Raw genomic sequence first — 27,384 nt, 5'->3', positions numbered from 1 at the left:
AAGTGGGCCAGGATCTATACAAGAGAAAAAACAGCTACATCTCGCAAGACATACAGAGAAATGCATTTTATTTTTATATTTTGAATCTTCAGTGTTTTACTGGTGTGCAGTCCCCCGGGACATCCAGAGATGGGCGGTGGCCAGAGCAGTTCGGGGTCCTGGTCCCTCCTGGACTCGCAGCAGAAAGTGCCACCTAGTGGACTGGCAGCCAGTGGGGTCCCTGGTAGGTCCCTGGTAGGGTTGCTGTCTGCTGTTGGGTGGAATTCTGAGCCAGCCGGAGGTCCCAGTCCCCAGACCGCACTGCCCTTGTTCGGACGCGGTTCACCCACGGCACTCGGGGGGCCCGGACTGCTGGGACCCTTTTGCTTTGTGGATGATAGCTAGCTCTCTTTTGCCCACCCTGGCCCAACTCCCCTTTAAATGTTTCCAGAATCGTGCTCTGTGCTGACAGGTCAGAGCCTGGAGGCTGCTTCAGCTTGTGTGTCTCCCTCTCTCTCTGCCCCTCCCCTGCTTGCACTCTGTGTGTGTGTGTGTGTGTGTGTGTGCACGCGCGCGCGCGCCTCTCTCTCTTTCTCTCTCTCAAAAATAAATAAATAAATAAATAAATAAATAAATAAATAAATAAATTGTTTCCAGGAAAAGAAAAAAAAGAATATTCTAGCACCTCCTATTTGCTGAGTGTCTGTCACCCATCAGAAACAGGGCTGGGGGCTTCATGTGCATGGTCTCTAATCCTCTAAATGACCCTTAGGGAGACCCAGAAGTTGCCCCATTTTCAGTGAGAAAACGGAGATTTACTGAGGTTGGGTTATTCACTTAAGGTGAGGGTTACACAGTCAAACCCCTGGGTTTGTGGCTGCACTCACCTTCTGTAAGCCCAGCGCCCCCCCTGAAAATGCAGGAAAGATTTTGGACACTGCTTCGAACGCGCCAACTGCAAGAGAAATTTATGAGTCAACTGGGGCTATTTGAAGGCTGAATAGATGTTGGATGACATTAAAGAAAGGCTGTTAATTTTTTAACTGTGAAAGTGGCATTGTGGCTATGTTTTTAAAACAGAAAAGAGTCCTTCTTGTTTAGAGATATGCACTGAAATGTGCTCGGAGGAAACAATATGGTGTCTGGAGTTTGCTTCAAAATAGTCTGGGGTGGGGGTTGGAAGAGGACAGTACAAGGCTCAGACCAAACAAGAGGGGCTGACAGCTGTTGGCACCTGGGTGGCAGCAATGTGAAAACTGTGTACGTTGTAATAAAAATAGGTATTCCTTCCTCTGCTTTTGTGTTGCTTCAAAGTTTACGGAATAGAAGGTTTTAAAGACCAACAGGTAAAAATACAGAGCGGGGGGGAGGGGGCAAGAAAAGGGAAGCCATTTAAAAAAGCAAAGGGGCCCAGGGTCCAACCTCAACGTTGGGGGGTATTAGGGAGCTGATTCATAGGAACAAATGCCTCCAAAGGGAAAGGGTAGGGCCACCTGGGTAGCTCGGTCGGTTGAGCATCTGACTTCGGCTCAGGTCGTGATCTCACGGTTCGTGGGTTCGAGCCCCGCATCGGACTCTGTGCCGACAGCTCAGAGCCTGGAACCTGCTTTGGATTCTTCGTCTCCCTCTCTCTCTCTCTGCCTCCTCCTCTCTCTCTCTGTCTCTCTCAAAAATAAACATTAAAAAAAAATTTTTTTTTAAGTGGAAAGGGTACAAGAAAGGGGCCAGGGCTGGTGGGAGCAAGCCGTTCTGAGTTGGGCGGATTAAGGAGAAAGGACTAGGGTGCAAGGACGCTAAGGAACAAGATGCCCAGCAGCCACCCCCAGGCCCTCCTGCCTCCCTCAGACCCCACCCCCGTGCTCCCCCCAGGCCCTCCAGGCCCCTCACAGACCCTCCTGCCTCCCGCAGACTCCCCATGTTCCCCTCAGACCCTCCTGCCCCCCAGGGGTGTCCTGTTAACCTCTTAACTGGCTCTAAAGGGACCTGACGGCACCCCCCTCCTCCAGGGCCGAGGAGTCCTGAGGAGTCCACCTGAGGAGTCCTTCCTGAGCCCAGCTTGGCTGGTAAGGATTCAGCTCTCTAGCTTTCAAATGCCTTTTTTTTTTTTTTTCTGGCTTTATTTTTTAGTTGGTTTTTTGGAAGGAAAGGAGTTAGTGCTTTTGCCCTCAAACTGTGTACCAAGCTGCTTTCACTGTCCTGAACCCCTTTCTCCCCGCTCTCTCGGCGTCCCCCTTCTCCATCAGTCATATCTCCCACCGCAAACCGACAAACACTAGACCCCAGGTCCAACCAATTTCCCCAGACCCTAGGGACCAGCACAGGCCCCTCCACCTCTCCCCCAGTTCTGGCCGGTCCACAGCGGCCAGACTCTCTGTGCAGGGCGGGGGGGGAGGGGGGGCTTCCTGGACACCTCGCCCCCCTGGAAACGCTCCCTCCCTCACCCCTCATTCCCCATTTTGGAAAGTCTGCCGGCCACCCAGCGGACAGTTCCTCCCACCAGACCCTCAGGCAGCCTGCTGCATTGCAGCACAGCCCTCAGTGAGGGAGGGGTGCAGCCTGCAGCCACCCCGAGCCAGAGCCTGTCACCCCCTCCCAGCTGTCCCGGGGCAGGGACTGGCCCCCTCTCCCCGCCCGCATTTAGAAGCGCAGCTACAAAAGCAAAAGCACCAGCCCCTAATGACTGTCTCCCCCTCCTCACTTTCCGGGCTCAAAAATGTGGCCCAGGCAGCCCCCTTGTGGCACTTGGGGGCGCCACAGACTCTTGGCTGGTGTCTGAAGAATTCAGACTGTCTGATTCCACTGCACCGTGAGTTGGCACAAATCTTAAGTGGCCCAAGTCCTACCCGATGCAGACCTGGCTCACCGCCTCTCTGAGTCGGGGGCACAGCTCTCCTCCCTCCTTCGCTCCCTCCACATCGCGCCCTCCTCGCTCCCTCCTCCCTCGGCCCTCCCTCCCCGGAGCCAGAGCTCTCCTGTTGAATACTGCTCCGAAGCAGACAGGTGTCTGAGGACTGGAACGGTGGTGGGGGGGTGCAGGGAGGCTGTGAGAACAGGGGCTTTTCTCACAGTGACATTTGGTTTCCATCACCATCTCACGTTTGGGGAAACTGAGGAGCAGGGAGGCTCGTAGTCCCTGTGCCTGTCAGAAAAAGGGTTGGAGACCCTCCCTCCGAGAGTGGGTTCCAGCTTAGAGCAGCTCCCTGAGGTGAGGGGCTGCCCTGATGACTCCCCTTCTCCCCCCCCCCACCCCCTGCTCTCAGCCATCACGCCCTCATCCCCTCCAAAGCCAGTCCTTCCCAGGAGGAAGCTGTAAGTGCTCTCCCCCCACCACCACCCTCCCCACCCCCCCCCCCCCCGCCATGAACTCCATCCTCTCTAACGCACCGTCCACATAAACAAGCCCCAGCCCCCTCCGTCTCTATCTGCAATCTGCTTGGAGGTGGGCAGGGCCCTCTCCGCATCAGGTTAATAATGCCATTTTCATAAGCCTCTGCCCATAGGTGCTCCCACCTAATTTTGAATCTGCCCTTCAAACGGATTGGGCCACAGAGGAGCTGGGATCTCAAGCACCGCTGGGAGGTGCTTATAACTAATCAATCTATCCCCTGCCCACCCACGCCCCCCCAGCACTCAGCACTGCCTTGCTGAACAGTCTTAGGCAGCAGGGTGTGGTGGGGAGCTTCCGACAGCCTGGGGTTCCATCCTAGCCCGACCTCACACCAGCTGAGAGACGGTGAGTATGGCATTTCACATGTCCCTGCCTCAGTTTCCTCATCAACTGAATGGGGATTATGAGGCTGGCGCTCAGAGTTTTCACTGGGGTGAGTCCTAGGCAGACAGCCCGGCCCCTAGGCAGGGCTCCAAGAAACCTCCACTGTTATCATCCCCCCCTTGATCACTTGATGCATGGTGACTTACTCCCTGTGTCTCTCCCCCACCAGGCTGAGTTTCCAGGACAGGAAGCTGACCGGCACTGCTTGGTGGCCAGCCTCCCCCTCGGGTCTGGGCCTGAGAAGGTAGGTACGCTGTGGTGGTTTGGAGAATGGGTGCATGGGTGGATGGCCGTTTCCCACAGTCTGTGGGATGCCCAGACCCCACTGGGTTTCTGGCTCCCGGAGGCCCCCCACCACTGCCTAAGCTAGCCCTTCTATGCAGCGGCAGGGAAAAGTGTTCCCTCCTGCCTCACCCTGGGGCCCCTGGTGCAGTCACATACAATGCGAATTCTTGATGCAAGAAATGCAGAAAATGCAATAAATGCGGTTTCCGCCGCCTGCTGCATCTACTGTGAGCTCACAGGCCAGGGGCTGCCTCTGGCTGACATGTTTCGTGCGGTTGAGCCCACAGAGGGGTCTCCGGCAGGCGAGCTTCCCGTCTGTCCTCGGGGCAGGGTCTCCCGAAAGGCCACACGGTTTTCCTCCTCGCGCGCCACTTGTTACATGTGCGCCTCCCTCCCTGGGTCCCGCTGTCTACTCCGTAAGCGTTCATGAAGTGTCTGATGTGTGCGAGGCCACTCTTATCTCGTTCCGTCTCACGGGGAGGGAGCCCCGCTCTTATCTACTTTTCAGGGAAAAGCCGAGGCTCTGAAAAGCAGAGGGAATCGCGTGGTCTCACAGCTAGGAAGCGGGGAGTCCGGCTCCGGCTGCTGTGTCTGTCTCGGGAGCCCCCCAGCCCCACCGCGGCCGCCTGCTGCCGCTGCTGCTGCCGCTGCTGCGGGCTGACCAGGGCCGGCCAGCCGCCAGCGGCTCCTGCAGAAAAGGCAGGGGGTTGCATAGAGAGCGTTCTCCCTGGCAACTAGCAAAGGGGCCATAAAAAACGGAGGGCTCAGACGCCGCTTCACAGAGAGATCCGAGCAGCTGGACTTGGGAGGGGAGACCCACGCCCTCCCCTGGGCTCTTGGCAGAACAGCAGGGCAAAGGGGCTCCGTCCCAGACCCAAGCGGGGCAGGGGCAGAGGCGCCCGGGACAGGTGTAGACGGCTGTGATCGGGACGGGGACGGGGACCCCAAATCTGATCCCTCAGCGGGTGGGGGGCTTGCCAGTCAGCCCGGAGACGAGAAGGCTGAAGTGAGCTTGCCGCCTTGCAAAGAGCCGAGGGCAGAGGGGGCCAGGGGGCTGTGGCGGAGCGGCGGAGGCAGAGGCAGAAGCAGGGGAGGGCTCGGCAAAGCAGCTCGGTGTGCGAGCCCTGAGCGGGCTGGGAGAGAGGGAGCTCCCTGTTACGGGAGGCATCCGAGCAGAGAGAGGCAGGCCGGTACTTGGCCGGGAGGCTGCAGCAAGGCTCCCTGCCCGGGCTGGCAGCCCGCACGTCTAGGCCTCTGAGAAGCTCCTAGAGAGCTAAGTCCCGAGCGGGGCTGGCTGCAGAGGAGGCAGGCTGGGGTCAGTGCAAGGATGCACAGACTTTCCCATGTACCTTGCCCTGAGCTGAATGGCAAAGGCACCGAGATGGCTGGTGGAGCGCTTCTGTCACAATGAGGCAGTGAGGGAGAGGAGCAGAGAATGGGGGTGAGTGCTCGGGGCCAGCGGGGGCGGCAGGGGCGGAGGAGGTGGGGGGCTGTCTTGCAGCCAACTCCCCATCTGGCGGGGGGGAGCGGGGGGGGGCCGGGCCGAGCCACCTGGAGTGGCCAAGTGCCCGCCCCAGCTCCCAGGCCCAGAAAGGCTGGCCTGGGTCCTCTCTGGGGCAACAGGCTGGTGCAGCGGGTGGGGGGAGCCTTCCTGCGGGGGAAGTAGGAGGAGGGGGGTCTGGTGAGTGGAGAGGCCGCCCGGTCATGGGAAAAGCAGGGCCCTTTTCTGGAGGCTGGGCCGCAGCCACGGATTCAGCCGGCTGCTGGACCATGACTTGGATGCTCTGGGGACTCATGAAAGCCCCCTCGCCCGGTGACGGGGCCCAGGGGCCTGCATGTTGATGAATGCGGCCCACGGCGCATCGGGCGCTGGCTCTCCAGGCCCATTCACGGAGGCTCGGTTCCCAGGAACTTTGGGCGGATGGGGCCTTTATCAGGGGACCCCTCCCCAGACGAGGCTCTGTTCTGCAGTTTCTAAAGGAGTTTTCTTGTCTTTGTTTCCAGTGCAGGCACTCAGCGCGCGTGCACGTGTGCGTGTGTGCGTGTGTGTGTGTGTGTGTGTGTGTGTGTGTGACAGGCTGGCAGAGGGGCCAGCCGGTTCCTTGTCTGTGAAATGGGCAGGCTACCCTAGCTCACCCTCGAGGCAGGGACACGCTTCCACGGGACAGTAGGATTCGGGGAGGGCAGAGACACCGGGGACCCAGGGATGGAGCTCCTGTCACTGCAGCCTAATTGTCCCACTCCGGATAATCCAATCCAGCCGGGGCACTGTCGGGGTCCCAACAGCTGCTCTGACCCGCCGTGGGGGGGCAGCAGCGTGTTGCTGGTGGAGAGTGCAGGCTGGCTCCCCACAGACAGACAGACTGCCCCCCCGCAGCCCCCCTTAGGAGCTGCGAGCTGGCTCTTGGGGAAACTGCTTGTCAGAGCCTGGGGGTTTTGTTGTTATTTTGTCACTGCTCTCGTTTTTTTAATCTATTAAAGGATTGCTTTGAAACTGTCGTTCGAAAATGTGGGGTAAAATGGTATTTGCATATGCGTAGCTGTCTCTGCGGCATTACGTGGGGGAGGGGAGGTAATGCGGGGTGCGGAACAGAAGTCACGCACATGAGAAATTTTGCAAATAAAGGTTTCTGGTCTGAAAAGTCACCTGACCCCAATCCCTAACCAGGCAAAGGCCACAGGGCAGCAAACCTTTTAGCCCCCATGCTGCAGGGGCTGCAGGGGCGCAGGCAGGCTGGGGAAGGGGCTCCTGCTGAGAGGGAGGCACTATTCCCCTCCCCATTAAAGCTCCAGACACAAAGAGGCGGGCTCCCCTGCCTCTGTCCCTGTCCCTGCCCTTGCGTCCCTGCCCCTGCCTGAGGGGGTGGGGAGGGGGGGGGTTCAGCATGAAGCAGGGGCTAAGGGGCAGAGGGGTAGCGGGCAGAGGGCAGAGGGTAGAGGGGCAGAGACTTAAGCAGCTCCACAAACAGCCCTGGGTGAGCTACTGCAGAGTAAATAAACCAAACGTTCTGGAGAGAGGAGTCTTTGTGCCCCACAGCAGCCGAGGAAGTTCACTTTTGTGTAAAAGGCAACACTCGCGCCCGTGCTTGCACTAGGTAAGGCTGCTCTACGCACAAAAACCTCCTTCAGGCTGGGCCCGGCCCAGGGAGCGTTTTCTGTGAAATTCAGAAGTCCGGTTTAGCCAGAAGTTTTTCCAGGAATTATTAACCTCTGGAGACTATAACCACTGTTCCTTCCGAGCCGCCCTTGCCAAAGTCTATAAAATACAAGCCTAAAAAATCTGCCTGAAGAGCAGTCTGACGTTTTATATATATTTATAAAAAAAATAAAATAAAATAAACTATTGCCAAACTTTTCAGGAGAACCCAATTAAAGCCGGCGGGGGCAGCCCTTCCCCGGCCCCGGGGTGTTGAGAGAGAAAGGCCGGTGTTTCCCTTGGGTGGGGGGGCGGGGCCTGCTCTGGGGCCTTTATTCCCTGCTCATACTCTTCCAGCCTTTTTATTTTCCTCTGCGGGTCTCCGGGAGGGAAGGTGAAGCCTTTCAGACGGGCCGAGATGGGAAAAGCTCCTGTTTTCCAGCCGCTACTGCGCTGAGTGATTTATTTCTGCTATTGTCTCACTATGCCTATCGCTACGCGGTGTGTACGTATGCTTTTCCGATCAGGAAACTGAGGCACAGGAATTCTTGGGGCCTTGCCAAGGACATGCACGCCATGTCCGTTCTGTAGCTGGGTTTGTGCTCAAGATGGCCGGCTTCTCAGGGTGGCTCCCACCCACCACCCTGGGGGGGAGAAAAAGAGGACCAAAACCTTGAGCAGCTCGGGGGACATCTGTCCCTCTCACAGGCAGGTGAGGCCCTCTGACCCCAGGGTGATGTGGATCTGGCATCCCAGTCCCTCTGCCCCAAAACCTGTGCTCCTCGAACACAACCCTGTCCCTGGAACCTTCACCATCCCCCCAGCCGGTGGCTCTGCTGTCACATATGAAGACTTACCTCCTTCTTAGGTTCTGGGACCAGGCCCCTTTTCCTCTCGCAAGGAGAAGGTCATAAAAGACGTAATCAACCATTGCCGGGCCATGATTATGTCCCCTAAACCCATCACCAGCACACTCGCCCGGGAGATGCTATCATCCCTCACTCACGGACCACGACCCAGGGTTCTGGGGTCCTCGTGGCAGGCATGGAGGGAACCTGGTGTTGCACCCCAGAGGGCAGGACAGAGCAGTCTGGGGCAGTGGGGGGAGGCCTGGGCTCCCAAGCGTGTGTTTGTGGTCTGAAGGCATTCATAGCACTCACCCAGTGTGCAGGGCAGACGCCTCAGTCCTCAGGAGAAAATGGGAGGTCTTTTCAGTCAGGGGAAGTCAGATCCAGGCAACACAGGGGGCCGAGGGCACTGGACAGGGACAAAGGAAAGGGGGGGATTAACATGTGGCTGGTCATGAATTCTAGAAAAATGCAAAACCTTCTCCTGAACTAGGAAAACATGTCAATGAGGCATTGCCCTTTGGGGGGACTGTACTTTGCTGAACTTTTGAAGGAGGTGTTAGGGGCAGTTCAACGTGGGGTGCATTTCAAAGCCTGGTCCTAAGGGCTCAAGAGAAGCTGGTTGAAAGGTCACGGCCAAAGCCCCCAAGTGTAAAAGGCAGGGCCCACACAGACAGGAGCAGTAGCTCAGGCCCGCAGTGTGCCTGCAGGGGTGGGGGTGGACAAGGGGTGAGGGGAGAGGCTGGGAAGCTCCCACCCAGACCCCGAAGGGTCCTACGTGCCAGGCTAAGGCTTTTGGATCACATCCCAGAAGTTCCAGGAAGTCAGAGGGAGGATTTAAAAGCAAGACAGTGACAAGGTCAAAATGGCATTTAAGAAAGATCACACAGTGAAAATAAACTTTGCAAACCATTTAACCCAGCTACCCCACCTCCAAGAAATGGGGATAAAGGAACAGCCACGGATGTGTTTACAGACCGAGCTATAAAAAAGCTCGTTGCAGGGCTGTTAGCAATAACAAAACGGGAACGGCTCAGGTCCTTTTCAGTGGGCATCGGTTGAGCAAAATTGTATGAATTAAAACTTCGGTTCATGACGCGCTCATTCATTTGTGCAAGGATCACTTTTATTTTATGGATTCACTTTTATTTATTTGCATAAATAATAGAACAAACACCCATGAGCCTGTGACCCACCCCCACCCCCACCCAAACGACCAGGACTTTGACCAAAGCTTCTATCCAGACACATTCTCCCCCATCCCCCCCCCCCCGCTGCCCCCCAGCACGTTTACAGCTGGGATTTTGAACAATAGGAGAGGGTCTAATCAACAATGGTGCTTACATACCCCGGAATATTAAACAGCTCTTAAAAAGAATGTAACAGCGGAGACCTATTGTCTTTTAATGGACCTCAGTATTTTGCGCAGAACTGGATTAATCATGATTCTTTGTTCATAAACACTTCGTCATCATTGGTCCAGGCTTGGCCCTCTTTTATTTTGCTAATTTATGCATCCATATATTCATTTGTGATAATGTCATAAACACTTGTGAGCTGATCCTCAGATCCCGAGCTCAGAAATTACTGACACCTGCCGCCACGCTCCGTCCCCACGGGGTAAGGACCTGGGGCTTTCAGGGCAGCGGTGAGGGGGTTAAAGCAACCCGGGTGCACGCAGATTACAGGGTACTAAGGTGTGTTCTAAGGAACGCTGTGTCGATCTTTATTATCTCCAAGCGGATGCCTGTGTGGAGACAAATGCTAAGCTACGCAGAAGGAAACGGACACTATGATGTAGTTTGCGTAAAAAATAAACAAAATCATCTATTTCAGAGATCTATTTATATACGTACACAAGTGCTCAGAAAAATATCTGGAGCCTTGCACCTGAAACTGATAACAGCGGGGGGGGGGGGGGGGGGCGGGAGGAGCTGGGCTTGGGCCTGGGCCTGGTGGGGGGGGGGCGGGTACAGATGGCTTTAGCTTTTATGTGCAGTATTTAGTTTTTAGTAATGAGTGTATTCATTATCAGTGCATCTCTTGCATAATTAAAATAAACATTTTGTGTGGGTTTGTTTTTTTTTTTTTTTTGGTTTTTTTTTTTTTTCCATTTGTTTGTTTGTGGGGCTTGGGGGGGGGAGGGGTTGTTTTCCTTTTTTACAAAAACAAAATGAGCATTTTGGCTGAAGGCCCAGGATCAGGCACTTACCCCCAAAACAAGCTCTGCAGACATGGGGGGGGGGATTTATTTTATCCCAAAGATCATTCCGTTTTCGATTTTATATGTTCTCAAGCTGGAGCCCCAGGGCCTCCCGATGGCGTGTCAGTGACATGAGGCCAGCACCTGCTGGCTGCGATTTCGCCACCCACAGGCCCCAGATCCTTCCAGAGCCACCCAGAGGCTGTCTGCAATGCACCCATCGGGGAGGACTTTCCTTTTCGGTCTTTAAGAGGCCCCAAAAGTTAATGCCCTGGCCGGTGTTCTCGGGGATTAGCTAACCGGAATGAGAATTCCAGGAGAATTCGACACGAGATAGGCCTGGCGGAGGGGACGGGCGGGCCTCCGGGGAGCGGCGGCCCCTTGGCTCACATGCGTCAACAGCCGCGCAGGCAGCCAGCCGGGGCCTCGCCGTGTCCTCTGACAGCGAGGTTCCCGTGCAGAACCCACAGCTGCCATGGTCACCCCCCAGCTCTAATCAAGAGGGAGCGAGGCTCAAGGGCACGGGTATTTATTTCTAACCCATCTGCCCCCCTTCTTGTCCTGGGTAGCACATGGCACCGTGGCCTCCCGTCAGAATGCCCTCTCCCCAAGACACCTCGGCTCCTGCTTGCTCGCTAAGCCTCAGACTCAACTCCCCAGGCCCCTCCACAGCTGTCTCGGCTGTCAGAATCCCCGAGCAGGCTCAGGGCTGAGTGTGCGGCAAAACCCATCCTGGTCTCATCCACAGATGGAGGGGCCGAGGCTCCGAGGCCTCCCCGCCCAGAACACAAAACTAAGCCAACTTTAAATCCCATCAGTCTGAGCCCTCTGTCCGGTTTCAGCCTGGCCCCCCACTGCACAGAGCCACTAACCCATCCATCGGTTAGAGTCTTCTCGCTAACACAGACAGGGACCTTCTAGAACTTTCCTCCCCCCTGCCAGGCAGCGATCTATTTTCAACCATGACTTTGTGCGGAAGAAATGTGAGCACAGGTTAACTAGCCGTCTGCCAGCTCTTAATCGCCTTTCCTGCACGCGAGGCCCTGCTGTTTATTACATAGTATTTTCTTTTGGCCTGGGTTTGGTCCCGGTGAATACTTTGGGGTATCTGTCATCGTTCTTCAGATATGAAGTGTCTTACGATAAATAAAAATAAAATGTGGTACCCAGGTTGACATCACCTGCATCCACCTCAGGGCCAGGGTAATTCAACACGAAGACATTCACTCCTCCAGGAGGCTACATAAATCCGGGCAATGCCAGTACACGTCATACAGCTGACTCAAGCAAAGGCTCTCCGGATCCCAACACTGACCCTGACCGTCCCTACTCCCCTGGCCTTCCCTCTGGGTTCGATGAAAACGGGAAGGGCTTTCAAAGAGGCCGGGGACAGATGCCCCTCAAGTAAGAGTTCTTTCTACCTGTGTTGAGTGCCTACTATGTGCCAAGCGTTTTCTATTTTTATTTCACCTAAGGTGTCAAGGCAACACTTGAAGATGGCTGTCCCCATCCTACAGAAGGAGAGGGGGATTCACAGTCACTTGACCAAGGTCACCCAAGGGAGTCGGCCCTGTCTGGCCCCCAGCAGGCCCCCCGAGCCCCTGTCAGAGATGTCCCGTTTGTCGGCACCCCTGTGTATCATGGTCAGAGATTTTAACACCTCCCTCGATTTCATGTAACAGAGTAACAGCATTATTCTGCGTTTCTCATCACATTCCCACATTAATGCGATGTGACCCTGTACTCCTCACTGCCTCTACCTCCCCAGAGTCTTGTATAAAGACAGGGCGCACATACCTGGTCTGCTGTGGGGTCAGCGTAGGAGGGTCCCATTCCCCTCTGGGCAGGTGTGGTATCCCGAGGGTGCAGGGGCCAGGGCTGGGCCGCACCCTGGCCTCTGGAATCCACTGACTCACTGCCCATCCAGGGGGCAGTGAGCCTCAACTGCAAAATAAAAGGCTCAGGTTAGTTCCATTCTGAGGGGTCCACACATTTGCAAATTGTCCAAATTTACAACTCAGAAAAAATAAATGCATTTTTCAGACCTTCCGATTCGATCCTGGGCCAGGCATCTGCTCCCTTTCTGGGGGAAAAGCTGTCTCACCTCCAGCCACCTGGGAGGGAGGAAAAGAGACTGCTCACAGAGTTCAGCCCGCCTCTCGGAGCCCCCCTCTCGGAGACGCCGCCTCCGGCCTCACCTGCTGCCTGCAGCCCTACTGTGTGCCAAGGGAGGGTGGGATGGCATAGCAGGCACACACCGGCACCAGGGGCAGGACAGAACGCCACGGGGGCCCCCATGGGCGGGGCCCCAGGTGAGGGAAGGGCCAGCAGCCTGGGCAGATGCTACTTACAAGAGTCTTTCTCGGGGTCACACAAGGGACCCAGACCCCAGACTCACATCAACTCTCATGTGCATTTGCCGAGAGCCAACTGGGGGTCTGACAAGAACAGGGGTCTTGCCAAGAGCTCGGGAGTCCAGGGGGAGAGCTGAGCACGAGCACCTGCGTGGACTCGGTGGCTTGTACGTCCACGGGAGGTGTGACCTCAGGCAGACCCAGCTGGAGAATGAGGTCAGGCCTGTGAACGATTCGAGATTTGCCCCCGAGCCTCAGGTTCCTCTTCTGGAAAACGGGGACAATGAAAGTAACACCTTCACAGGCTGTCTGGCACACAGTAAGTACTCAAGACGTAGGATGGACGTACCCGAACGTAGGAATGGGACACAGGCCTGGGAGAGAAGCAGGAAGGCAGGCTGTGAAGCGGGCTGGGGTTAGAACAGGGAAACGTGCACGCACGTCCCAAGGCCTGGACTTTCACGATTAAAGAAATAAATGTATCCGATTACTTTGTAGAAAGAAGACAGATTCCAGTCGACAAGGAGACAGCATCAGAGCTGCTGAACAAGTGCATCAAAGGTAAGACTTGTGATGGAGGTACCATGCTGACCTCCCCCCGGTGGGGGGGGGGGGGGCTTGTTCGTGGGGTGGGGGGCGCTGTGCTGGGCAATACATGGGACAGGGGTTTGGCCGGCCGGCACTCAGGAACAAAGGTCAAAGGGATCGTTTGTCTGCAGGAAAAAAAACATGACATGGGGGACTAGATACCTCGCTCAAACACCCGAGTGGCTATAATTAGTAGGTCCAAGGCCAGCTGTCCTGTCCCTCTGCCGACAACCAAATTAGCCAAAATGAGTTGGCAACAACCACGTGACCTTTTCAGGGCGATGGGGGCAGCCACCGAGGCCCCCTCTGGTCTGGCCTCCGTCATGAGGCTGAGCATACGGATACCATGGAACAAAAACAGGCTCTCTGGCCGAGGTTCCCTCGGGGTCCCCAAGCGGCCACTGTCCACCCCCGACCCAGGACACGCGTTCCTGCTTTCTCCTTCCACGGTGGAAACGGGAACACCTGACTTTGCACACCGTCTCTTCCTTCCTGACCTGGGCTCTCTCAGTGCGGGGCAACGGGAACTCTGTCCCGGGCCAGCCGGCGAGGATGGTGCCCGACACAGAGCAGACGCCGGGGAAACATCAGTTTCGATAAATGAATTCTAACTGCCCCCGTCTGGATGGCACTCGCCTCCACCTGTGCACAGCCCACCCCTCGCTAGCTTCCCTCATCAGCCGGCTGCTGCGGGGACGCTCCGTGGTCTTGCTCCCGATGCCACGGCCACTGCTAATTAGAGCTCCGGGGCAAGTCACTTCGGCCCTGGGGCTCCGGCACACTCGCTTGCCTCACGGCGTGAGTGTGGAAATTAAAGCTGGCCCAAGCGTGAAAATGTCCTCTGAGGGCTGACCGTCCAATTACAACAGGTGTCCCAAGAGTCCTCGTGATAATCCCAGGCCTTTCCTTGTCGGGAGTGTCTCCCAGCTTACAAAGGGCCCATCTCCCCTGGGGAAGGAGTCTGCCTCCCACTCTGGCCATACTTCCACTTGCATCAAGGCCAAGCCCCCCTCATCTCCCTCCAAGTCCACACCCCCCTTCTCCAAGAACCCTCTGCCCCAAGGCCTACAGCTCCTGGCCGTCCACACCAGGCACAGAGGGACCCAAAGAGATTCCACTGAAACCACCCCGCTCCTCCAGCTCCAAGGTCAGACAGGATATACCACAGACAGGACCAGCCAGGCTGTGCTCCCAGGCACGACTTGCATGCGGGGACCTCTCTTTAAATGAGATAGTATGAGGATCGCCAATGTCTAACACTATCTTTAAATAGTAATGAGGACCCCCAGCTTCCGGAATTGAGTCAGGGTGGGGTCGCTGAGCTCTACCTGCTCAGCCAACCCCCTCTTCTTAGCGCTGCTCCCCAGGTCACCCCTCAGGCACCTCCCAGGACCCCCGAGCTATAGGAACAGAGTGAGAACACCCCCTGCCCAAGCCCTCCTTGCAGTTCTGGGTAAACTGAGGGCCCAGGAAGAGAAGGTCACGCTCAAAGTGAGCGTGGGTCCCAGGCGGGCAGCTGGCACCAGCTCCTTCCTCTGCCTGCTTGCCTTGAAAGGCAAGCGTGGCCTGGGGAGCAGCTGATTGGTCTGGCCCGTTTGGGCAACCGAAGGAAGAAGGACACTCTCATGGGTGACCCCTCTCCCGGTCCCTCCCAGGATTATTCTGGGCAGAGTGATCCAGCTAGCTGCCCCCTGGAGCTGCCAGTCAAGCGAGGAGGCAGCGGGGAGGAGGGAGGGCTGACAGGGAATCGGCCACCGGCCTACTGCTAAGTCAGGGGCGCCGCCCCTCGCCTTGATGGGGACCCACACACGCGGTTTGGGACTGGAGAAGCCCTGGGGCGACCCCCAGCTCTGCAGTAACTCCATGTCTGTCCCGAGTCACGGCCACCCCCCTCCCAGAGACTGTTTTCCCAGTGACATCTGAGGCCCAGTGCCCAGGTGAAGAGAGGGAAGAAAAACCAGAGCTGGCTGCTCTCGGTCAAGATGAGAAGGGTCTCCCAGCTGTAGGGCCCAGGTGGTCTTAATCCACAAGGCAGGGGGTGAAGAGGCAAACAGGGGTCCACAGGGGTCCACAGGACCCAGGACCCACCCAAGGTCCCCATGGGGCTCTCGGGGAGCCACCTCGGAGTCCCAACTGGCAAGCAGAGTGGGGAGAGTGACCTCACCACTGGTCTACACCAGGAGACCAAGGAGCCCCGGCCCTGGCGTAACAAGGGCACATCTTGACCTCGACGTTAGTTTAACACAGTAATCACTACCAACCTGCAGCCCTGCTGGTGTCCCTGCGTGCCCACCCCCCGTCATGATGCTCAGCAGGTCTAGGGCAATGGAGAGAGTAAACGGGGGAGGGGGGCATTTATTTCAAGGGGACCTAGCCCTCCAGTCCTGGTGGCTGTGTCCCTCAAACCCAAGTGGCCCCGAGGACAGCCTGGAGGCGGGCCAAGACAGGCCAGGATCCTCACCTGGCCCCAGCCCTAACGACCATTCTGCCAACCCAGAAGGCCAAGGCTACAGGGGTCGGTGCTGGTGTCTGAGAGGGAGGAAAGAAAGGGGAGCACGTGTCAGAGGACCCCCCCCCGCCGTGGCCCCTCGTTTCCCCTCTGCCCTCCTGTCTCCTCTTTCTAGGGTCTCCACCTTCCTCCTCAGCAACTCGGGCTGCACACCCCCTCCCTGTCCTCACCTCTCCCCCGATCCCCGCCCCAGGCTCAACTCTGCTCCTAAATACCCCACATCTCCTCTTCCAAGCTCTATTTTTAAAATCAGATTTCCTTTACTGTACAAGTGAGCTGACACGAGGAGGTATTCGCGGAGGGATTGGCCCCCCCCGCCACCCCCCCCCCACCCAACCCTTCATAGACTCACGCTGGCGGCCTTGACCCAATGGGCCACTTGCTCAGCAGCAAGCAGGGAGCTGACCTGGCCGAGAAGGCTCTCGGCACTGAAGGTGGTGAGGCCGGGGTGTCTGTCTATGAGTGTCGGGGGGAAGAGGGTCCGACTCAAAGACCTCAAGGGTGCTTCTGACCCTGACCAGGTGCACTAAATCCTGAGTTTTATTTATTTTTAATTCTTTTTTTTTTTTTTTTTTTTTTTTTTTGCTAAGGTGGGAATTGCCAGATCAGTAGATAGATATTTCTTCAAGAAATTGTCTTGAGGTCTGAGACCTCAGCATTTATCGAGCTACATTTGTCAGACCAACACTATTACCTCTGGAGAGCCCAGAGAAGAGGTAGGGCAGCCTCTGGGCTCTCCAACTATAGCAGATGGACATTTGGAGGGCAGGAGTCAGAAGGAAGCCCGTAGCCACCTTAGAAAGCCAGACGTGGTGGGGGGTGGGGGGGGCAGAGGCACCTGCGCTTTGCAAAACAATGCTCCAACAATGCCCAAAGTCCTCCCCAAGGGACAGGCAGCTGAGCCCAGCGGAGCCTCGAAAGAGACACTCGCCAGCAGTAGAGGGAGATCCCTGATCTTGGCCCCCCCCCAGGACCCTGCACTCACCTCCAGTGCGACATCTGACATGAGGGTGTGGTCCTTTTCTCCTTGCTAGGGACGTTCTGCAAGGCAAGATTGTTTCCAATTCTTCCCGTCTCAGGGAGCGCACACAGTGCCTGGCCCAGAAAAAAGAATCGGGACATGTTGCTGTAATGAATTAATGAAATGTAGACAGAGGGACTAGCTTAACAACATAAAAAGAGCCAGGACTCTAAAATTAAGATGAGTTTAGAGGCAGGAAGGAAGAAACCCGGTCTTTGAGGAGTAAAGTGTGAAAGGAGCAAAGAACTGCATCTAGAAATTGGGGAGGGTGGAAATTGTTGCTTTCGTGCAAAGGAACCGAAGCTTTATTTTCTAAGCACTTGAAGAGCAAGTGTAAAGATTTTCTTAATGCAACAAATATCTGGTCCAATTTTCGTTTCCTGCTCAGGCATTTGGATTTTATGCCTTAGACATGAAATTCACAAGGTTTTACAAACACGGTGATTGAAGATACTGAGATGTTGATACATGTTGTTAGCGATGAAAATACAGGAAAAGATTTTAAGCGGGATTCTAGGAATAGATGTGGCGTTGGGGGGGGTCTTTATTTTGAGGAGTGACTAGAACCAGTTTCTATATCATGCTAAGGAGTTTGGATTCTTGCCAAAGGGTCTTAAGAAATGTGATGGTGAGATTTTTGCTTGTGGAAGATAAATCTGCAGGAAAAACACGTGAAAAGATGTATTTTAAGGCTAACAGCTTTGGACTTTATAACACAGGGAACATTGAAAACCTGTAAATACAAAAGCAACAGCCACGAATTTAAGTATCCTGCAAAAACCTTTGCACTTTCTATCTCGAGGGGTGCCAATGTCTGGCTTTCAGAGGTTTGACGGATGTCAACACCAAAACTGAAAAACTCCAATCGTAAGAGTTATAGGATCAACGCTGGGATCACGCAAAGAAATTTGAAATTTATTTTGAGGCTCTAACTTGACTGGAGTTCTGTCCATGCCTAGAAATTTGATTTTAGCCAATGAAAAGTTCTAAGAGAGTGACACGGTAAGAGTTTTCTGTGGTTGATAAACACTATGCAGAGAAATTACAAAATAAAATTCACATTTCGTGCTAAGAATTTGGACTTTTATTCCATAATTTCACAATTAAGAGACACTGTTAAGATTTTAAGAAGGAATTACAGGATCAAATTTTATATGCCGTGCTAGGAAGTGTGAACTTTATTTTAAGGGATGACAAGATCGAATTTTTATATCATGCTAATAAGTTTGGATTTAAGCCAATGAAGGGTTCACAGGAATGACGGGATGAGATTTGGGTTTTTTTTATAGACCAGTCTGCAGATAAATTACATGGTAAAATGTTGCATTTTATGTTAAGTAGTTGGGACGTTATGTTACGGGCAATGCAGAAACCTTGGAACGTCTTAAATTGGGAGTTACATGATCAAACTTATGCATGTTGGCAGAGCTACAAGACTGGGTTTTTATGGTAAAGATAATATGATCAGATTTTTATAACATGCCAAGGAGATGTGATTTTATGTGAGAGCATTTCATCTTGGGGAGGGATATGATCTCATTTTTGAACCCTCATGCAGAGGCGGCTGGATTTTAGCCAGTAAAGGGTTTTAAGGAGTGACTGATGAGAGTTTCGTCTGCGGGGGAATTAGCTGGTCAGATGTATTTTATGCTAAGGTGTCTGGATTTGATGAACCAGATAAAGAGCACGCATCGGCAGCTCAGAGAAGGTACCCCTCGGCCCAAGTGCGCCCTGTCTGCGCTTTTTGCTGAACCAACCGGATCATTTATAGCAAGTTAGTATAGAGGCGGGGCAGGTCTTAGGCAGAGGTTCTATGACTGAGTTTACATACCACGCTGAGGAGTTTGGACCTATTTTGAGGAACGACGGGAATACATATTTGTGCTGTGCTAAGGAATTTGGATTTGGGCCATTCAGAGATTTTAAGAGAGTGACATGGTAAGATTTCTGTGTTTGATAAGAGTAGTCTGCAGACATCGGAGAGCAAATTTTGCTAAGGAGTTTAGATCTTATCTCATAGGTGATCAAGCGATCTTATAAGGCATTAAGCATAAATTACAAGACCAAATTCGTGCACCTTGCAAGGAAGTGCGACCTTTTATTTTGAGGAGTGACACGGTCAACTTTTTATAAAATGCTTAGAGGCTTGGAATTAAGCCAATAAACTTCAAAACTAAGTTTAAGAAGTGGCCTGGAAAGATTTGGGGATTTATATCCATCAGTTTGCAGATACATTACACGGTAAAACTTTTTATTTTATGCTAAGTGATTGGAACTTGATATCAGAAGCGATGAAAAGAAACTTTCGTAAGTTTGAATAGGGCAGTTACGGGACAACTTTTATGTATCCTGACAAAAGTTTGACCTTTGATGCTAAGGCATATGAAGATCAGGTTTTTGTAACATGCCAAGGGTATTAGATTTTACATTGAAAACAAGAAAGGTGAATGATTTAATCAGTTATATCGTCAAATCTGTAAACATGTTAAGACGTATGGACTTACATTAAAAGGGGCAGAATCTAAGGGCACCTGAGTGGCTCAGTCGGTTAAGTGTCTGACTTTGGCTCAGGTCACCATCTCACCGTTCGTGAGTTCAAGCCCCGCCTCAGGCTCCGTGCTGACAGCTTGGAGCCTAGAGGCTGCTTGGGATTCTGTGTCTCCCTCTCTCTCTGCCCCGCCCTCCTTGTGTTCTGTCTCTCTCTCAAAAATAAGTAAACGTAAAAAAAAAATTTTTTTAAGGGTATAATCTAGTTTTTAAATTATCTGGCTAAAGAGTTTACATTTTAACCAATATAGGGTCTTTAAGATTTTAAGAGACATACTGAGATTTCATATTTAAAATTTTAAACAGTAAAGAGTCTTTAAAGTTTTAAGAGCGATATAGATTTTATATTTGAAATTTTTAATTTTAGCCAATTTAAATTTATCAATTTTAAGATTTAGCTTTAAGCCAACTTAAATTTTTAAGTTTTTAAAAAATTTTTTTTTATGTTTATTCATTTTTGACAGAGAAGAGAGAGAGAGACTGAGTGTGAGTGGGGGAGGGGCAGAGAGAGAGGGAGACACAGAATCCCAAGCAGGCTCCAGGCTCTGAGATGTCAGCACAGAGCCGGACACAGCCCTCGAACCCATGAATGGTGAGATCATGACCTGAGCCAAAGTCGGACACCCAACCGACTGAGCCACCCAGGTGCCCCTAAAATTTTGTTTTAAAGTTTAGCCAATAAAATGTTTTTAAAGTTTTAAGACCTATACAGGTTTCATGTTTAAAATTTTAAATTTTTGCCAACTTAAGTTTTCCAATTTAAAATTTTATCCAATAAAGGGTTTTAAGAGAGATAGATTTCATTTTAAATTTTAATTTAAAATTTTAGCCAACACATTTTAAATGTTAGCCAATAAAGGGTTTCAACAGTTTTAAGACATGCACAGATTTTATATCTGAAATTTTAAATTTTAGCCAACTCAAATTTTTCCATTTTAAAATTTAAATTTCAGCCAATTCAAATTTTCAAGTTTTAAGTTTTGGCCAATAAAGGGTTTTAAGAGACGTAAGGGGATTTTGATTTCTAATAGATGAGTCTGCAGATGAATTAGTCAAATTTTATATTTCAATCAGAACTTTACATTAGGAACTTGGAATCGTACTGTTATAGCAAATGCCTTATAGGACTTCAACGAGGACAAATGAGTTAATGTAGGTACTGTGCTATGTGTATATTGTGGCATTGGTGATGGTGATGATGGCGATGGTGACAATGGTGATGGTGATGATGGCGAAGGTGACAATGGCGATGGTGATGATGGTGATAGTGACGATGGTGATGATGGTGATGGTGGCAATGGTGACAATGGCGATGGTGATGGTGGCGATGGTGACAATGGTAATGGTGATGATGGCGACAATGGCGATGGTGATGGTGGTGATGGTGACAATGGCGATGGTGCCGATGGCAATGGTGACGGTGGCGATGGTGACAATGGCAATGGTGACAATGGTGATGGTGACAATGGCGATGGTGATGATGGCAATGGTGACAATGGTGATGGTGACAATGGCAACAATGGCGATGGTGACAATGGCGATGGTTATGATGGTGACGGTGAAGATGGCAATGGTGACGCGATGATGACAATGGTGATTATACATAACTGGTACATCATGGTAAAAAATGTAATCTCTACCTTGAGGAATGACATGTGCAGAATTTATTATTCTAAGGCCTTTACATTTTAGCCAAGAAATGATTTTGATGAATTTCTGTGTCAGGAATTTTTATGCTAAAAGGTTTGGATTTCATATTGTGAACAGTAAATAAACAACAAAACCTTTTAATCAGAGGCTCTGCAGGATCGAATTTAACAGTCACGCTAACAAGAATGTACTTAATTTTGAGAAACAGCAGATCAGAATCGCGTATCTTGTAGGGAAGTTTGGATGTTAGCCAATGAGGGAATGCTTTTTTTTTTCCTAATAGATGGGCCCCGTGGCTAAGAAGGAAACTGACAAGTAACAAAAGGTGTTAAATGTAGACAGAGCGGTAACCACAGAACTAATCTTTCAGATAACCAGAATTCAATTTGCTCTCCCAGCGGAGAAGAAATGTGCAAATAACCCCAAACCAAAACATCGCTTTAAATTCAGCCTCAGCCCCCTAAAACCACCCATGACTCAACTTTCAAAATTCCCTTCCAAGACAATTAGAGGTCAGAGACACCTCATGCCCTTCCCTGTCCCACCCCTTACTCACTACCCCAGCTCTACTAGAGACACCGAGGTGGGGGAGAAACCAGCCAGCAGCGGAGTGGGGAGGGCGGGGGGGCGGGGAGGGTGGTCTGCTAGAGGGAAAAACCAGCCTTCCTGGTAAGACCGGAGGGGCATGTACACATGTCTGCACACGCAGAATTGATCCCTGAACCCCCCTCCCACAGAGAGGCTGATCTTGGGAAAGTGGCAGTTTTAGGAGGGGCGGGGACAGGATCTACAGATCTCCCTGACAGCTCAGAGATGCGGACATTGGAAACTGAATACAGAGTAAGAGAAATCAGTCAAACATCTGAGTTAGAACCCAGTCACACGCGTGCAAGTCTCTGGCGCACAGTAGGGTTTTTGTAGACGTGTACGGGGGAAAAATGAAAGCCAACTTGTCTCTATCTGCCCTTCCCCCAGCACCAGCCCAATATCTACTGTGAATCTGAGGGAGGAAGTGAGAGCTATTTTTGGCTGCTGACCCAACTGATGGGATTGGGGCCAACCTGCCCATTTCCACCCCCACCTTCCCCTGACCTTGTTAAACAGTTGGCATCAGCTAGCTAGAGATTCCCACCTCACAACCAAGGGGAGCCGGGCTTGCTCCGGGATGGCACTGACATATGACCTCTGTGACTTCTGGGTGACCAGAGAAGGGAGGGAGGGTTGACCAGACACGTATGCCAGGGGCAGATGAAGCGGCCAGCGCATCCTGCCAGGTTGCCTGCCTGCCACGGCAGCCGCTCTGGGCCTACTGCTTCACGGAATTTATGGGCTGTGAATTTCTCACAGCCGTGGGGGGGAAGCAGGCGGGCCAGATAGGCCCAGTAAGCCTAGGAGAATAGGGAGAAGGTCAGGGGCGGACAGATATTCTCTCCCTGGGGCTCCCTAAGTTGGGCATGGGAGGCTCTCCCCAGTTTCTCTCTGTTCTGATGAGCCGGGCCTCTGACTTGGCCCAGAGAACCTAACCTTGACCCCGTGAGTCCCTAAACAGCTGCCTTTACTCCCCCACACCCCCACACACCTCCCGACTCCCAGGTTCTGATCGCTGCGGTCCCAGTCGCTGACCGGACGCGTCACAACCTTACCAGTCTTCAGAGAAGACTCCTTTCCATCCGACGAAATGATAGAACCCTCTGAAGACTCATTTGAGACGATGATGGAGCGTAAGAATCCATCATCAAAACAAATGGAGTCCTCCGAGGGCTCATCCAACACCACCGTGGAGACATCAGGCAGCGGCGCGAGGGAGGCGGAGGGGCCGGCCAGGGGCCCGGCCCAAGAAATCAAAGAGCTGCCCATTGATCTCCGCCAAGACATGGAGGGGCCATCCAGTGGCCCACGTAGGGAAATAAAGGATCCACCCAATGACCTACTCCAAGACCTGGAGGAGTCACGCAATGGTTCACGTCAGGAAGTGGGGGATCCGTCCAGCGAGGCACCTGGCGGGATGGAAGGAGCATCAGACGACCCATGGGGAGCCCAAGACGAAGAAGCCGACGACACTGACCTGGCCAGCGCGACAGAGGAGGGGCCCCTCGAGGAGGATTCCGAGACTTCGGAGTTCATGGCCACGGTGAGATCCATCATCTCGCTGTACCTCCGCATGCAAGACCTCAGAGAGCAACAAAGAGTGGCGGAAGAGATCTTGATGAAAGGAATCCACGCAGGCCAACTGCCCGTCCCGTCCCGCTTCTCTGGCGATCGCAGGGAATACCACGAGTTCATCGTGCTCTGCCAGCTGATCCTGCAGAGCTACCCGAGAATGTTCTGCAACGACCGGCTGCGGGTGGGGTACGTCATCTGCCACCTCTCGGGCATGGCCTTAGAGTGGGCCACAGCGCTGGTGCAAGAAGGCAGCCCCCTGATCGACGACTTCCCGGCCTTCCTAGAGGCCATGTCAGGTATGTTCGAGTACCGACAGGCACTACGTGTGGCGGAAGACGCCATGTTCAACATCAGGCAGGGGACTCGCACCGCCACGGAGTACATCAACGAGTTCCAGGGCCTGGTACCCACCTTGGGCTGGTCGGATGAAGTCCTGCAAGCCCACCTGTGCCAGGGGCTCAATGAGGAGATCCGGCATTATCTGTTCAGGGTCCCTCAGCCGGATTCGCTGGACAGCCTGATCGTTCTCGTCCTGCAGATCGAAGAGAAGCTGGCAGAGAGGAGGGCAATGCTCAGGCTGCCCCCAGAGGCCCGCCCGCGGAACCTGACCTGGGTCGACTCACCTGCCCCAGAGAGGTGGATGGTGAGCAGCTGGCTGTCCCGTGACCGCCGCCCCGTCATCAGCCGCGACCATCTCTTCATGCTGCTCCTGATCAGAGTGAACCCCTACCACAGTGTCGCGGTTCAGGCCCTGGTGGACTCAGGGGCAGGCGGCAACTACATGGATGAGAGGTTTGCCCAAGAGCACTACGTCGAGCTCTACGAGAAGCCCTATCCGCAGATGGTCCAAAGCGTGGACGGCTCGCTGGTCGGCAACGAACCTGTCTGGCTCCACACGGAGCCCCTGGTGTGCATTCACCAGAACCACCAGGAGCCCATCGAATTCGACATCGTGCCGTCCCCCAACTTCTCCGTGATACTAGGCGTCAACTGGCTCAGGACCCACAGCCCCGAAGTCGACTGGATCAAAGGCCGCTGCACCTTCCACTCTCCCTACTGTCTGCAGAAGTGCTTCCGCCCGCCCCCGCCATGCATCGCGCTGGAAAGACATGCCATAAGCCTGCTGCCCGGACTGCCGCCCCTGTACTCCGACCTGGCCGACGTGTTTAACCCGAAGGAAGCAGATGATGAGACTTCCGACCAGCCAAGCTCAGACGGATCCGATGATCTTTCTGAATCAGAGCCCTCTGAGCTTCAGCAGGCTGGAGACAGTGATCACAGCGAGACCTTTTACGAATGTCCTTCCATCGCGCCGTGGGAACCTGTGGGTGCCAGGGTGCAAGAAAGTGCCAGGCCGCGGGATGAATACTGGGACCCGCAGGACATGCTGACCAACAGACAGGACTACGTACAGATGATCCCAGAACTGTTCGACCAGTTACACGGAGCGACATGGTTCACAAAGCTGGAGCTGCGGGGCACCATCGTGGAGGAAAGCGCGAGCATTCGCCAAGCGGAAGATGTATGGAGAATGGCGTTTGGTTTCGAGCCTCAAGAGACAGAGAGTTACCAGCCCTTCCCGCTATCCTCAGACCCTACCATCCCGCAGGACGTGGTCCACTTTATCCTAAAGGACATGCTAGGCTACTTCGTGCTCTCCTACGGGCAGGACGTCCTGATCTACTCCATGAGCCAGGAGGAGCACTTCCAACACGTGCGACAAGTCCTGGTCCGTTTCCGCCACCACCGCGTCTACTGCTCCCTGGACAGAAGCCAGTTCCACCGACACACCGTCGAGTTCCTGGGGTTCGTCATAACCCCCAAAGGGGTGAAGCTAAACAAGAGGATTGTGACCACCGTGACAGGCTACCCCACCCCTGGCTCTAAGAAGTCCCTGCAACACCTGATCGAATTCATCTTCCCCTACCGGCACTTTGTGGAGCGCTTCACCACCATCGCGGAGCCGCTGGCCCGGCAGCTGCTGACCAGCGACGCGTTCTCCTGGGGGGACGAGGAGCAGGAGGCCTTCGAGTGCCTGAAGCGGGCTTTCCGCAAGGCGCCCCTCCTGCACCACCCCAAGCCGCAGAACCCCTTCTACTTGGAAACGGGAGCCACCAAGACGGCTCTGCACGCCTCCCTCGTCCAGATAGACGACCAAACCGGCAAGAGGGTCTCCTGCGCCTTCTACTCGCGCAACATCTCGGCTATCGAAGTGGCCTACTCTCAACTGGAGATGAAGATCCTTCCAATAAGGGCTGCCTTCACGGTATGGTGCCGCTACCTGGAGAACACCGAGGAGCCCATCATGATCCTTCTCAACACAGAGGATCTAGCCTCTCTGAATAATGACAGGCTCACCGTACTTCTCCCCGGCCATTGGGTCTTCTTCTTCTCACACTTCCACTTCGACGTCATGGAGCGCCCCGAGCAAGACGGGGGCCGGCCTCTGCCGCCCGCGAGAAACCTCAACCGACGGCCTTTCCGGCGCAACACCGCCGCCCGGGCAAGGCCGCCGTTCGCGACGGGGGGTGCCCCCCGGGGGCAGTCGCCAGACTCCGGGGAGGAGGAGGAGGAGGAGGAGGAGAACGAAGACGCACCTAAGCAGGACGCGCCGACCGGGCGGAACCTGCAGCAAGAGTTCCTGGCCCTGATACCCATCGACCAAATCCTCAACAGCTTCCTCGCCCACTTCAGCGTGGCCCAGATCAGGGCGGTCCTTCTGCATTTCTTCCGAGGCCTCCTGTTCTGGAAGGACACCCTGGCCGTGGCGGCCCTCCTCGTGCTGCTGAGGCTGAAGCGCCGCCTCTCCCCGCGGCCCGCCCCCCCGGCGCTGGCCCGGCCCCCCAGGCGCTGGCTGCGCCTCGGCCAGGCCGCGGCCCTCTTCGCGGGCAGCGGCATCGCCACCGCCGCGGCTCAGCTCCTCGCCCAGGTGCCCCGCCCCGTGGGCACCAGCGCCGTCCCGGCCGAGGAGCTGGGCGGGCTGCTCCCGGGCCCCCAGCGGGCCCTGCGCCCCCTGACCCTCCGGGGCCTGCGGTTCGCGCCCGGCTTCTGGCTGATGCTGTGCGAGTCCTTCGGGGTCAGAGTCGGCCCCCCGGGGGGCGCCCGCCCCCTCCCGGGAGGGCCCCGCCACCTGGAGCTGCACGTCGGCGATGAGGATGTCGTCTCGCGAGAAGCCCTGCAAGACGACCTGCAACGTTACCGTCAGTGTGGCCTGCATGACGGCCTGCAAGACACCTCGCAGGACGAGCCGGAGAGCGACGTGCGCGAGGCGGCCCTGCGGCCCCGCCGACACCTGCCCGCGCCCTCTGAGGTCCTCGCCTTCCTGAGCCGACAGCTGCCCCGGGCCCTCTGCGGCGCCGGTGGGAGGCCCACCCCTCTGGGCCAGGAGCAGGCGGCCAGGGCCCTGATCCGCTTTCTGACCGCCGTCTACACGCCGGCGGGCCAGCCCCGGGAGGGCGCGAGGCTGGAGGAGCCGCCGGCTGGCGAGGACGACGCGAGCCCCGAGTGAAGCCTTCCGCTCCTCCGCCCCGCGCCCGACCACCACCACCGAGTCTCCTTCCAGCCTTCCCCGTGCCTCGGCCTGCTTCGCTCGCATCCGGCGACGGCCCCCGCCCCACTCCTGCCACGCCTGACCCAAGGGGAACCCCCTTGAGAAGGGCAAACATTTCGAGAAGGGCGGCACCGTCTGTGGCAACAGCAACGGGCTATCCAACCATCAGAGACCCAGAGAGCCGGCTCAGGGCCACACAACCACAGTCCCGTCTGAACTGCCTGGGTCCCAGGCTTGCAGCCGGGAGTGACGTCAATGAGGGAGACAGCAGTGGTGAGCAGACGACCCCATGACCCAAGGCCAGGTGAAGACTCAGGCACAGCAGACGCAGCCAAGCAAGCAGGGGCCGGGGACCCGCCCCCCCCCCCCCCCGGAGTGACGAGGGGCCACCATGAGCCACCCTGGGACACTGACCTCGCGGGCTCCACTGACTTCTTATCCCTCCGCCGCCGGTGCCGCTGCTCCCCTGGGCCCCCATCCCCCCGCCCCCACCCCCCACCCGCGCTCACACCTCGTGGAGCGCCGTGGCACCTCCCTCGCCCACCCCACTGCAAAGCCAGCCCACCCCCCTGCAAAGCCAGCCCACCCTCCACCCTCCGGTTCGGCTCCCTTGACGCTGACTCTGCCTGGCCCTGAGCTCTGCCCTTACCTGGACGGTTCCTCTCCACAGAACGTCCGACGTACCAGTACTCACCGAACTTGCGTCCTCGAGAGTCCCCGGGACTCCCAGGACACCGAGGGGGCGACCTCACTTGGTGGGGCTCCCTCTCCCCTCCCGG

At 54.9% G+C, this 27,384-nt stretch overlaps 1 protein-coding gene, 1 long non-coding RNA gene and 1 other non-coding gene across 39 annotated transcripts in view; 1 reads left to right on the top strand and 2 right to left on the bottom strand.

Annotated features, from left to right (window-relative positions):
- The window catches only part of LOC106989217 (uncharacterized), a 112,635-nt gene extending 109,356 nt beyond the window's left edge, over positions 1-3,279 (bottom strand). For 32 of the 37 annotated variants that reach the window (XR_008299686.1, XR_008299689.1, XR_008299693.1 and 29 more), the window contains exon 1: positions 867-3,278. This is a non-coding gene — a long non-coding RNA (uncharacterized LOC106989217). Of the gene's footprint in view, positions 1-866 lie in introns of all 37 variants that reach the window. The other 5 variants (XR_008299682.1, XR_008299675.1, XR_008299687.1 and 2 more) reach the window with 2 other exon arrangements.
- Positions 3,280-9,425: 6,146 nt separating this feature from the next.
- LOC113601700 (small nucleolar RNA SNORD112) lies at positions 9,426-9,502 on the bottom strand. Its single transcript, XR_003422982.1, has one exon. It is a non-coding gene; the product is annotated as a small nucleolar RNA SNORD112 (small nucleolar RNA).
- Positions 9,503-22,570: 13,068 nt separating this feature from the next.
- RTL1 (retrotransposon Gag like 1) lies at positions 22,571-27,058 on the top strand. Its single transcript, XM_027066638.2, has one exon. It carries the CDS (start codon positions 22,571-22,573, stop codon positions 26,561-26,563), a length of 3,993 nt encoding a protein of 1,330 aa, XP_026922439.1. The 3' UTR covers positions 26,564-27,058.
- The last annotated feature ends 326 nt before the right edge of the window (positions 27,059-27,384 follow it).

The sequence above is a fragment of the Acinonyx jubatus genome, chromosome B3, assembly GCF_027475565.1.
Source record: "Acinonyx jubatus isolate Ajub_Pintada_27869175 chromosome B3, VMU_Ajub_asm_v1.0, whole genome shotgun sequence".
Lineage (NCBI taxonomy): Eukaryota > Metazoa > Chordata > Mammalia > Carnivora > Felidae > Acinonyx > Acinonyx jubatus.
Note: the sequence above shows the minus strand (reverse complement) of the source record. Positions and strands in the feature narration are given on the sequence as shown.